We start from the raw sequence: 13,403 nt of genomic DNA on the forward strand, positions 1-13,403 counted from the left end.
TGCAAATAACATTGTAAAAAATGCACACTAAATGAATATTGGGCACAGAAAAAATACGGCACAGTTTAATGTGTGTTAAAAACAGGAGGTCCTGAAAGACACAAAGTCGCTCTGTGCAGCCCAAGATATCATTGAAACATTGTTCTGACCAAGTTTCATGAAGATCGGACAATAAGTGTGGCCTCTAGAGTCTTAACAAGACAAATGTTGACGACAAAAGGTGATAACAAAAGCTCAACAGTAAGCACGTTGTTCTCAGGTAAACTTAAAACAACACTTTTTTAAAAGTTTAAGACTAAATAAAAAGCAGCTCTCAACTTAAATTCTTAAGATTGTTTGTGAATATGTGCCCAGGACAATAAAGCATACAACTCTTTCATCTCATTTAAAAGTGTTAACCCTTTTCCACTCAGAAGCAAATTTAAAAAATGGCCATCTACATGTATAAGCAACCAGCATAAAACCAGAGCAGCCTTCAAGTAACTTGCATGCTGTTCAGGTTTTTTGCTGTTTGTTCCTCATCAGTATCTTAGGGTTGGAAATGAAACCTTTAAAACTTGAATCTATTTAGAAGGGTCATTAATTTGATTTTCTAAGGGACTACAAAAGCATCAAAGAGCATATATGAGTGGTATAGGGTTACGAAGATATAACAGTTGCACCCTTATCCAAACACAAAACAAACCCTACTAGAGGCAAGCCATCACGTCCCACGTACCTAGGTCTGTAAAACGCAAGACGAAAAAAGTAATGAAGCAAAGTCACACAGTGCTTGAAGGCATGTGGCCAGCAAATCAACCAGTAGAAAGAAATCAGCCTTGCTTAGAGAACACCGGGCTCAATGCATGTACAAGTATGTATCAGAGAACACCGGGCTCAATGCATGTACAAGTATGTATCAGAGAACACCGGGCTCAATGCATGTACAAGTATGTATCAGAGAACACCAGGCTCAATGCATGTACAAGTATGTATCAGAGAACACCAGGCTCAATGCATGTACAAGTATGTATCAGAGAACACCGGGCTCAATGCATGTACAAGTATGTATCAGAGAACACCGGGCTCAATGCATGTACAAGTATGTATCAGAGAACACCAGGCTCAATGCATGTACAAGTATGTATCAGAGAACACCGGGCTCAATGCATGTACAAGTATGTATCAGAGAACACCGGGCTCAATGCATGTACAAGTATGTATCAGAGAACACCGGGCTCAATGCATGTACAAGTATGTATCAGAGAACACCGGGCTCAATGCATGTACAAGTATGTATCAGAGAACACCGGGCTCAATGCATGTACAAGTATGTATCAGAGAACACCAGGCTCAATGCATGTACAAGTATGTATCAGAGAACACCGGGCTCAATGCATGTACAAGTATGTATCAGAGAACACCGGGCTCAATGCATGTACTAGAATGTAAAATGTTGCCCAAGATTAGCCTGTGCAGTCTTTAATGCTAATCAGGGAAGACACTCTCAGACTTAGTTGGATTTTCACTATGAAGATACTTCCTTTAAAGGCTCTATAAAGGTGACAATCTGTAATTATTTACCGATTTTTTTTTTTTTTTGTCCATATTTTATTTATAAAAGTTATCAAAAACAATATATAAATGCTATTGGACATTACCAAAAAATTATGAGCAATACAACTTGGTTTGAGCTCAAAATACAGTGTCCTCCAAGTCAATTGTGTTTACAAACAATCAGTTTATTTACATCGCTGTTTACTCGGGAAAGTGAAAGTAAAAGTGACTCAGGTCACCAAAATATATCGTTGATTTTCAACGTTTTCCGGTGTCACTCACAAAGTAGGTCTCTTTTAAATGGTTAAAACGTTTGTAGTGATCGAATAAATTACTTTCTGCTGATAAAAAGTTGTTTAAAATAGAATTAAAATTGAATTTTATTTCGGCTATTTTTAGCATATGTCAGCGCTTGGAGGCTACACATCACGTTGGTTGCAAAGTTGTAAACATTTCTTCCAATTATGAAACGGGTATATCTTCCATAATTCTTGACAACATTCCACCTAAGCTGTGTTATACATGTAAGCATTTTTTATGCAAGAGCAATTGAGATCCGGTAAAAATTAGACCAGTTTATATGCATAATAATTGGATTTGTCACCTTTATAGTGCCTTTAAACAAAAAATACAATAAAAGCGGAAAGTGTCCTTCCTTATTAGCCTGTGTGGACTACAATAAGCCCTGTTCTCTCACAGCCAGGCTAAAATGTATAGCAACAGCTTGAGATGATTTATATGAACAAACTTCATAAAAGTAGCAGTCATGAGCACATAAAACAATTTTGTCAACCATCCCATCACCATTCAAGTGTTTGCCCTATTTGCTGGCCAAACACCCTTATCTCCATAGAAAACAAAGCAGGCCTGCTACTGTTTCAGTCAGATACATATGGGCCATCCTTGTGAAAAAGGGGTTAAATGCATGTGTGTAAACATGGCTTAGTGCAGATGCAGACTGCACAGGCTAATCTGGTATGACACTTTCCTCTTTATTGTATTTTTTGTTTAAAGGAAGTCTTTTTTTGGGCAAAAATTCAGTTAAGACTCCACTGGCTGTTCTGAGACAACATTTTACGCACATGCATTTAGCCCCATTTCCCAAAATCACTGCTAATATCTTACAATAAATCTAAACAAGAGTAGCAAATAACAATACAATTAAGAATTGAAAAATAAACAAGCAAATTCGTTGAATTGATATCCCCCGCCAATATGCTTCTGGACACAAAAGTGTTATTGTGACACTTAAAAAAGCATTTTTTCAAGATACAAAGGGCCATTACCCTGTTATAAACAGATGGTGTACAATGCCATTTGGCGTGCATTATCCTCTTATCCATATATATAATCATACCAAGTTTCAATGAAATCCTCCAAAGCGCTTTCAAGATATGGCTTCGGACACAAAAGGGCCGGACAGAAAGACGGACGGACGGACAACGCCAAAACAATATTCCTCCACCTATGGCGGGGGATAATAATAGCTATCATATTAAATTAAATGCATAAAACACTTCAGAAGCGATTATTCATTTATGAGTTTCTAGCAAAATGTGTCAAACAGTCTGTAAATACCATTTTACATTAAGTTGTAAGACTCCATTGACTTAAGGGGTTCCAACTGAAAAAGTGGGTGGTCAAATATAATACCTGTCTGTGGTTTGCATCAAAATGTCTCTCATAACATTGAGTCATGCTCTGGGAAAACAGGGCTTAATGCATGGACGTAAAATGTTGACCCAAATTAGCCTGTGCAGTCTACACAGGCTAGTCAGAGACATCGTTTAAACAAAAACTTCTTAAAGCAGCACGTGTTGTCTCTGATGAGCCTGTGCAGACTGCACAGGCTAAAATGTGACAATACTTTACGCACATACATAGTCTTCCCAGATCCCAGCTTAATTCCATCGTGAGGATTGCACTGACTGGATTTGATGAAACATTCTTTGGAAATTCTTACACAAACCAAAGCTAAAGGCAGTGAAAAAATGTAAGCAGATGAATGTACTGTATACATTAAAGAATGTATGCCCTAAAAAGGCCATTAATACGGACATATCAAAGTATTGCAACATTACACTTGGCGTTTCTTATTATTAGAAATGTTTTCTTGCATGCAAGATTCTTACTTTGGATTTTTAGATGCATTTAACATACTGGCAGAAACTATAACATTCATGAAATGCATTTTTAGTTACACTCTTGTCACACAACTTTAATATTTCACCATCAAACCACTGTTTCAATGCAAGCCTTTGTTAGGGACCATTACCAGAAAAAACCTTCAGCACACTTATTTCCCTGGAAAGATGCAGAATTAAACCAACTCTAAAACTAACCCATGACATGCAGAATGTAATGTATATTGTCTACGGAATGGTATGTTCCGAAACAATACTGCATCCAAAATGAGCAAAACTTAAGCTTTCATGTTTGTTAATGATGTTCCCCAAAACTGATTTAACCTAATAATGCCTAGTGGACTCTCCCACCCTTCTAAATTGGATCAATTTATTTCCAAAAGTAGGGGTGTCTGGTATACTTATGTCTATATTTAGAATATTTCTTACAGAAATTTCTTTAAGCAAACAGCGCAGACCCAGATGAGACGCCGCATTATGCAGCGTCTCATCTGGGTCTACGCTGTTTGCAATGTCCTTTTTTCAGGACGCTAGGCATGAATGGGTTAACCTATTCCCACTCAGTAGAAAAGTGAAAATAGTTATATGCAAACAGCATTAAACCAGAACAGCCTGTGAGTAACTCGCAGTCTGGTAAGGTTTTATGCTGTTTGCTGCTCATCAGTACCTTGGGTTGGAAATGGAGCCGTTAAAACTTGAATCTAGTAAAAAACGTTTTTAATGAAATTTAACTTTCTAAGGGACTACAAATGCGTCAAAATTTGTATCAAAATGGTAAAGGGTTAGGTGTCTTAACACACATCCTGTACCAAATTGGCAAATATTCTTTGAAGCAAATTCATGAAATATGACCGATTTAATAAGTTGTAGAAAGTAAACATAAGAACATTAAATAAAGCTTCAGTTATACAAGAAGAATCAAATTATTGTTGGATACAATCCTCTCTATATATACTGGCGTGTGATTGATGTGATGTCTATTGGGAGGAAATTTCTGGACAACGAGACAAGTTTGCAGGGGTTTAAAAATTACTGATATCTAAACGGACAATTCAGATCATGGAATACTTAGATAGACCAGAGCCGAAATCCGCACTGTCTTATCCCCTGAACAAGTCCTGATAAGATACCATGATCTTGCAATCAAAACTCTCAATGAGTCCTCATTGTTAGATAACTGGGGTTAATGTATGTCCATAAAGTGCTGTCCCAGATTTGCCTGTCCAGTCTGCACAGACTAATCAGGGACCACACCTGCAGAATAAACTGGATTAAACTACCTTAAAACAATAAATAACATTAAAGCAGAAAGTGTTGTCCCTGAAGAGCCTGTGCAGACTGCACAGGCTAATCTAGGACAACACATAACAAACAGGCATTTAGCCAAGTTGTCCCAGAACAAGGCTCAGGCGTTCTCACGCAAGATACTAAATACCCACCGACTCCGGTATATCTCCTTGTTCTTCACTCTCCTCCCCCGCATTTGCAGATACATTGAACCCAACACTCTGTGGTCGAGAACCCGAATGTACCGTTGAGTCACCCGCTCTTCTGTGATCACCATCTGTCACAGATGAGTAATTCGAGCCAACAACCACACCAGATTCAACTTTATCAACGTCAAAACTGACGGTAGAGTATCTGTAACCAACATCAACACTTGTCCCGATCGACAACCCAGATGAAGTGTCCAAGGTTTTCAATGCTGGTTCTTCATCAAACTCAACTTGTACGCTGTCTACATTGACCCCACTATGGGCTCCAGACGTTATCTCTATAGTGGTCTTGTTGACTGTGTGTGTGGAGGAGTGGCTGCTACGATGTGTTGTGGAGGTCTCTTGGCTCGTGTGGCCCGGTGATACAGTGCTAGATTGCTCTGAGGTCATACTGGCAGCTGCACATGTAATATAAATTATATTCATATGATAAAATTTGAATTGTACAATTGAGCCTTGCTTTGGAGAAATGGGGCTTAATGCATGTGCACAAAGTGTTGTCCCTGATTAAACTGCGCAGGCCGCACAGGCTTATCAGAGATGACACATTTTGCCTTAAATGAATCTGTTGTCTGGAAAAGATTTCATAACGTTTTAGTTTCTTATTGAATCATCACATTTTTAGTTTGAAAACTGATGATTTACATTCTATTAAATTTACAAATTGTGAAATACAATGTTTATTAAAACTGTTATATACCTTAAGCACATTGCTGAGACATATTATTTATGAAAAACAGTTTAGGTAAATCCTAAAATAACAAACTGAACACTTTCTTAAAGATTAACTCTGAACACTCCAATTTTCTAACAGTAAATAACCGTGTATTACGCGAATTTTTTAACCGCCAAGTAATTATTTTTAAAAAATTATTCCAGAATTGAGAGAAGTCTATAGCTATGCAACCCATGCTCCAGATCATAAAAACACTTCCTTATTTAAATACAAAATAAGGCTTTCCAATTATATGGATTTATAGCGCACTAGTAAAATGGACTCTTTTTTCACGCTCTTTTTTCGTTTGAAATATGTGTTGCTCCATTTTGGCACAAAAAAAAACCCGTTGAGTCTGTTATACATGGTTATGTGTAATACAAGGATAAGTACAGGATCACCAATGTTAACAATTGAACTGCAGAGAACATGCAACACAACTGGTTTTTCACCCTTCACAAATGGAACCTTGCTCTTTTTCCACCACCTTTTCTTGATAACTGTAAATTCACCGACCTGACAATTTCTCACAGCAGACAATGCCATATTGAAAACCAAAGCCAATACTCAATAATATGGAGGAATCCTTCAATTTCCATATTGATGTTATTCATTGGCTGCAGTCTGTATTGTTATATTTTATTAAACCAATCAAAAGTAAATTGGAAATTTTAAATACCGTTAATTTTGTAAAATTAGTGAAATAACATATTCATCTCTGAAAAGAATTAAGCTAAAGCACAAAGGCTGGGGGGCCTTCCATATTAACACCCCTCCAGTATTACTTGTTATTTACATTACATCTTATTGAATAAAGCATATACCTCATGAATATATATATATAATAAATGGCTGATTGAATATCAGTACTTAAGTGGGAACTGCTTAAGTAAATCACTTACAAATTACAAAGTTAACATCCAACAGTTTTTTTCTTTCTTTCTTCTTAACCATTTCCCTCTCAGAAGCAAAGTGAAAATGGCTATGTGCAAACAGCATAAAACCAGAACAGCCTGCTAGTAACTCGCAGTCTGTTCAGGTTTAATGCTGTTTGCTGCTCATCAATATCTAAGGGTTGGAAACGAAGCCTTTAAAACTTGAATCAAGTAAGAAAGGTCTTTAATAAAATTAAACTTTCTAAGGGACTACAAATGCATAGTCCCTGAGCGGGAATAGGTTAAAAAGTTAGTTTCTATACCTGGCTATGATAACTTAAGTTCTCTATGTGGGACAGAGCACTATAGTCTATACCTGGCTATGATAACTTAAGTTCTCTATGTGGGACAGAGCACTATAGTCTATACCTGGCTATGATAACTTAAGTTCTCTATGTGGGACAGAGCACTATAGTCTATACCTGGCTATGATAACTTAAGTTCTCTATGTGGGACAGAGCACTATAGTCTATACCTGGCTATGATAACTTAAGTTCTCTATGTGGGACAGAGCACTATAGTCTATACCTGGCTATGATAACTTAAGTTCTCTATGTGGGACAGAGCACTATAGTCTATACCTGACTATGATAACTTAAGTTCTCTATGTGGGACAGAGCACTATAGTCTATACCTGGCTATGATAACTTAAGTTCTCTATGTGGGACATAGCACTATAGTCTATACCTGGCTATGATAACTTAAGTTCTCTATGTGGGACAGAGCACTATAGTCTATACCTGGCTATGATAACTTTAAGTTCTCTATGTGGGACAGAGCACTATAGTCTATACCTGGCTATGATAACTTAAGTTCTCTATGTGGGACAGAGCACTATAGTCTATCCCTGGCTATGATAACTTACAGTTCTCTATGTGGGACAGAGCACTATAGTCTATCCCTGGCTATGATAACTTACAGTTCTCTATGTGGGACAGAGCACTATAGTCTATACCTGGCTATGATAACTTACAGTTCTCTATGTGGGACAGAGCACTATAGTCTATCCCTGGCTATGATAACTTAAGTTCTCTATGTGGGACAGAGCACAATAGTCTTTCCCTGGCTATGATAACTAACAGTTCTCTATGTGGGACAGAGCACTATCGTCTATCCCTGGCTATGATAACTTACAGTTCTCTATGTGGGACAGAGCACCATAGTTTATCCCTGGCTATGATAACTTACAGTTCTCTATGTGGGACAGAGCACTATAGTCTATCCCTGGCTATGATAACTTACAGTTCTCTATGTGGGACAGAGCACTATCGTCTATCCCTGGCTATGATAACTTACAGTTCTCTATGTGGGACAGAGCACCATAGTTTATCCCTGGATATGATAACTTACAGTTCTCTATGTGGGACAGAGCACCATAGTTTATCCCTGGCTATGATAACTTACAGTTCTCTATGTGGGACAGAGCACCATAGTTTATCCCTGGCTATGATAACTTACAGTTCTCTATGTGGGACAGAGCACCATAGTTTATCCCTGGCTATGATAACTTACAGTTCTCTATGTGGGACAGAGCCATGAACTTGGTAGGGGAACTGTTCAGGGAGGGGGTGGCTGAGTCCACTGGCAGGTTGGGGATGGCAGCATCTGGGGAGTGCAAAGAGGTCAATACATCAGTGCAGAGGTTAACAATGGTCATTAGTGCAACTAATGAGGTGAATAGAGGTCAATAAAGCCTCATTCTGGGGACACTGGACTTCCAGCAAAATAAAACAAGCCTTTTGGGAAAGTTAGGTTTCATGCATGTGTGTAAAGTGTCGTCCCAGATAAGCCTGTGCAGTATGCACCGCCTAACCAGGTATGACACTTTCCGCATATTCAGATTATTTGCTCTGAAAAGACTTCCTATTAACAAAATAAACATAAAAGCGGATTGTTTTCTCCCTAATTAGCCTGTGTGGACTGCGTAGGCCAATCTGGGGGACACTACACGCACATGCATTAAGCCCTGTTTTCCCATAGTGAGTCTCATATGATATAGAACTCGCAGGCACCAAATATTGGAGTTCAAGCCAGCAATCAAATAAAGCCGCTGTTTTGGAATGCAAAGAGGCACACTCAAAGATTTTCTTGGAAAGCCCCACATACCCAGTACATCGCTAGACATGCTTGGACTGGAGGGAGTGTAGCTGGGGGTCCCCTCAGTGTAGTCAGTGTAGGTCGGAGTCGACTCTGACACACTCACGGGAGACTGACGGATCTTGGCCACCGCGTCCTGCTGGGGGATCGTACGAAACAACATCGGGTCCGGCCTCTCTGATCTGTAATAACAGGTTGGATATCATTTGAGAATTTCAAAGTTCTTGATGGTTTTTTTTATTTTCAACACTGTAGGAACGGGGCTGTGGCCCTGTAAATAGGGAAAAATTCTGTTGTTTTCACAAACATTAGGAAATTCATGTATTTTATTTTTTTCTAACAAATACTTTTCAGTGTTATATTAAATAGGGCTTTACACAGCTGCATTTCACAGCATGCAGATTTTTTTTATGACTTGAGATTTATTAAGAATAATTAACTGATATAAAATGTTACTGGTCACAACATAAGACTGTGAAAATCAATGAACCTCTGTAAACATGGCGCTTAATTCATGTGTGTACTAAGTTGTCCCTGATTTGCCTATACAGTACACACAGTCTCAGCAGGGACGACACTTTCCATTTATATGGAATTTCTTATTTAAAGGAAGACTTTTCTAAACCAAAATCAAGTCTTTGCAGAAAATATTGTCCTTAATAAACCAGTGCGAACTGTACAGGCAATTCTGGGACACTGTACTCACATGCATTAAGCATGTTTTTCTCAGAACAAGGCTCCATCATCTACTTGACTATGATCAGCACGCTCACCTGTAAGTGTCCGTGTGTACGACAGGTAGGGGGGTGGTGTGGGTGCGGGGGCGGGCACCTGTCACTGCCTCGTCAAATGAAGGGGGCGGAGTTGACGAAGTGGAACTGCCAATCAGAAGATCCGGTCTGGCGCCTGTGGTTCCTGCAATTGATAGGCCCAATCTTCATATGCATTATTTTACAAGATTACTTCTAATGGCCAGTATTGAAGTACAAGAGTTATTATACACATTTTAAATACATTAAACTCTAGATAATTGTATTCGAGTAATTACTTAAATGAATCTGAAGTACCATATCATTCATTATTTAGAACTTAATATAATTGTATTTGAGTAATTACTTAAATGAATCTGAAGTAACAATTGCATTTGACTTTTGACCTAAAGATGTCAAATTCAATAGAAATCTTCTCTTCCAAGTAACAAACAAACAGATTTGCATGGAAGCAGGTAAAATTGTTTTAAAGATAATTATTCTGAAGCAACTGTTACAAATTTACTTTAACAAGCCTCCGTTTCCTTGACTTTTGGCCTGTTATCCTCAAATTTGATTAGCTTCTTCCTTGCCTCTAAAGTGACTGTTACAACATTTGGATGGTAGTAGGTCATACTGTTCTTTAGATTTTTGCAGAAATGAATGGTCAACTGACCAACCAACTAATCAACCTACTATTAAGTTCAACGATATATACCGTTAATTTTTTAATAAGGGACATAATAAGATAAAAAGGGGAAATGGAAAAATGTCTTACTGATCAAAACCTGAGCCATGTCATGCAAAAATGGGTCTTATGCCATGTGAGGCCAGCAAAGCTCAAATCAACCTGCACAATCCAGCATTGTGGGTAAGATCTAACCTGCACCATAATGAGACAACCAAAAGCAGACATGACTTCATTGAGGACAGGTTAGCTCCAGACAAGAATGCATGGCTGCATATGGCAGAAGAACTATTTTCACATGAAGCGGCTCATAACTAAAGAATGTGAAATTAAGGGTATGCAAAATTATAAAAGGCATTTTTTATGTTTTTCATCACAACGTTTGTCTTGAGGCAGCAAAATGAGGGGTGGTATTGGAATTATATCCACTATTTCTCACCCGGTAGTTTGTCGTCATAGTCGTTCATACTCTGCGAGCGAGGACCGCGGTCACCTGGCTTCTTCTTGGACGGGGAATGTTTGAGTGCTGAAAGAATGAGCCACAAGGGAATTAACAGACACAAAGAAACAATGAGCCACAGGATAATTAATAGACACAAAGATAAAATGGATTACAAATGTATAATAGGCTGAAAGAAGCTACTATGTACACTTGGGTAAAATAACTTAAAAAGAAAGTACAAAAATTGATTATGTTCGGTTTTAGTTTTGATGTTATTAATAAATAAATTTTAAAATATTTTTGTCTTAAGTAAAAAGTACAATTAAAGTACAATTAAAAATCTTATTTTATTAGTATTTATATTTCATATTATTTTTTACAAGTGTATATTCCAGTATATGTGTCCAAAATATTTTTAAAATATATGGGACATTGTTAATTTGTAAATTACAAATCAACAAAAAAATGCCATAGTTATGAAACCAACATACACAAAAGTAAAGTCGAAAGCATGTAACTGAGGGAAGAGATAAAAGTACTCATATGTCATACAGACAGACTAAGAAATTATGCACAAGTACATAGTGTTTAATAATAGCATTTCCCACACAAAAACAAGATTAAATTAAGGTTATTTTGGGAAAACATATTCAAGATAAGGAAATGTATCATTGCTGATACATTTCTTTATGGAGCACTTCTTGACACGTTTGCACAAAAAGAAAACAAGTTCACACATGCTTATAATTCATTTACCTATTGAAACTGGGTTTAATGCAAATGCATAAAATAACATCCCACAGTAGCCTGTGCAGTCTACACAGGCTAATCATAGATGACACTCTCAGCCTTTTGCGGAGTTTTGTGTTTAAATTATGATTCTTCTCAATAAAAATCCAGTCTAGGCAGAAAATGTTGTCCCTAATTAGCCTGTGCAGACAGCACAGGCTTATCTGGGACAAAACTTTATGCACATGCATAAGGCTCTATTTTCATAGAACTAGTCACATAGGCATTAAACATCCAACAGACTAGGACGTTCAGCAAATGCAGGCATGATCTTATGAGGAAAGATTGTTACAGTGTGGCAGAGTTCAGAAAGAGACTAAATAAATCTTGAAGATTTACAATTAAGACCATTGACGCATGAAATGCAGAGAAATGGAAAAATGTATAATGCTAGAGTGAACAGAAGTAGAATCCCATAATCTTGTAGGCATAACCTCAAGATGAAAGACTACCAACTGCAAATTAACAGCAGAAAAGCAAATGTTTCCTGAATCAAAACAAGATGCCTGTCTGCAAAATAAGCAAGTACATAACCGCTGGGCTAAGAAAATGAGAATATTAATTTGAGACTCATGTAGCAAAACTGGGCTTAATGCATGTGTGTTAAGTGTAATCCTAAATTTTCCTGTGCAAACTGCACAGGCTAAGCAGGGACACAAGTTTCCGAACTGTATCCCCAATTAGACTCTTTGGACTGCACAGAACTGTATCCCCAATTTGACTCTTTGGACTGCACAGAACTGTATCCCCAATTAGACTCTTTGGACTGCACAGAACTGTATCCCCAATTAGACTCTTTGGACTGCACAGAACTGTATCCCCAATTAGACTCTTTGGACTGCACAGAACTGTATCCCCAATAAGACTCTTTGGACTGCACAGAACTGTATCCCCAATTAGACTCTTTGGACTGCACAGAACTGTATCCCCAATAAGACTCTTTGGACTGCACAGAACTGTATCCCCAATTAGACTCTTTGGACTGCACAGAACTGTATCCCCAATTAGACTCTTTGGACTGCACAGAACTGTATCCCCAATTAGACTCTTTAGACTGCACAGAACTGTATCCCCAATTAGACTCTTTGGACTGCACAGAACTGTATCCCCAATTAGACTCTTTGGACTGCACAGAACTGTATCCCCAATTAGACTCTTTGGACTGCACAGAACTGTATCCCCAATTAGACTCTTTGGACTGCACAGAACTGTATCCCCAATTAGACTCTTTGGACTGCACAGAACTGTATCCCCAATTAGACTCTTTGGACTGCACAGAACTGTATCCCCAATTAGACTCTTTGGACTGCACAGAACTGTATCCCCAATTAGACTCTTTGGACTGCACAGAACTGTATCCCCAATTAGACTCTTTGGACTGCACAGAACTGTATCCCCAATTAGACTCTTTGGACTGCACAGAACTGTATCCCCAATTAGACTCTTTGGACTGCACAGAACTGTATCCCCAATTAGACTCTTTGGACTGCACAGAACTGTATCCCCAATTAGACTCTTTGGACTGCACAGAACTGTATCCCCAATTAGACTCTTTGGACTGCACAGAACTGTATCCCCAATTAGACTCTTTGGACTGCACAGAACTGTATCCCCAATTAGACTCTTTGGACTGCACAGAACTGTATCCCCAATTAGACTCTTTGGACTGCACAGAACTGTATCCCCAATTAGACTCTTTGGACTGCACAGAACTGTATCCCCAATTAGACTCTTTGGACTGCACAGAACTGTATCCCCAATTAGACTCTTTGGACTGCACAGAACTGTATCCCCAATTAGACTCTTTGGACT

At 38.2% G+C, this 13,403-nt stretch overlaps 1 protein-coding gene across 12 annotated transcripts in view; it reads right to left on the reverse strand.

Annotated features, from left to right (window-relative positions):
• LOC127869384 (phosphatidylinositol 4-phosphate 5-kinase type-1 alpha-like) overlaps positions 1 to 13,403 on the reverse strand; it is a 75,630-nt gene that overhangs the window by 12,586 nt on the left and 49,641 nt on the right. For 9 of the 12 annotated variants that reach the window (XM_052411920.1, XM_052411917.1, XM_052411915.1 and 6 more), the window contains 6 exons: positions 10,800 to 10,886; positions 9,697 to 9,838; positions 8,933 to 9,105; positions 8,339 to 8,431; positions 6,344 to 6,391; positions 5,120 to 5,574 (listed from right to left, as the gene is read on the reverse strand). In XM_052411920.1, the coding sequence (XP_052267880.1) occupies positions 5,120 to 5,574; positions 6,344 to 6,391; positions 8,339 to 8,431; positions 8,933 to 9,105; positions 9,697 to 9,838; positions 10,800 to 10,886 (998 nt within the window). Of the gene's footprint in view, positions 1 to 690; positions 725 to 5,119; positions 5,575 to 6,343; positions 6,392 to 8,338; positions 8,432 to 8,932; positions 9,106 to 9,696; positions 9,839 to 10,799; positions 10,887 to 13,403 lie in introns of all 12 variants that reach the window. The other 3 variants (XM_052411916.1, XM_052411925.1, XM_052411926.1) reach the window with 3 other exon arrangements.

This window comes from Dreissena polymorpha, chromosome 2 (assembly GCF_020536995.1).
Source record: "Dreissena polymorpha isolate Duluth1 chromosome 2, UMN_Dpol_1.0, whole genome shotgun sequence".
Classification (NCBI taxonomy): Eukaryota; Metazoa; Mollusca; class Bivalvia; order Myida; family Dreissenidae; genus Dreissena; species Dreissena polymorpha.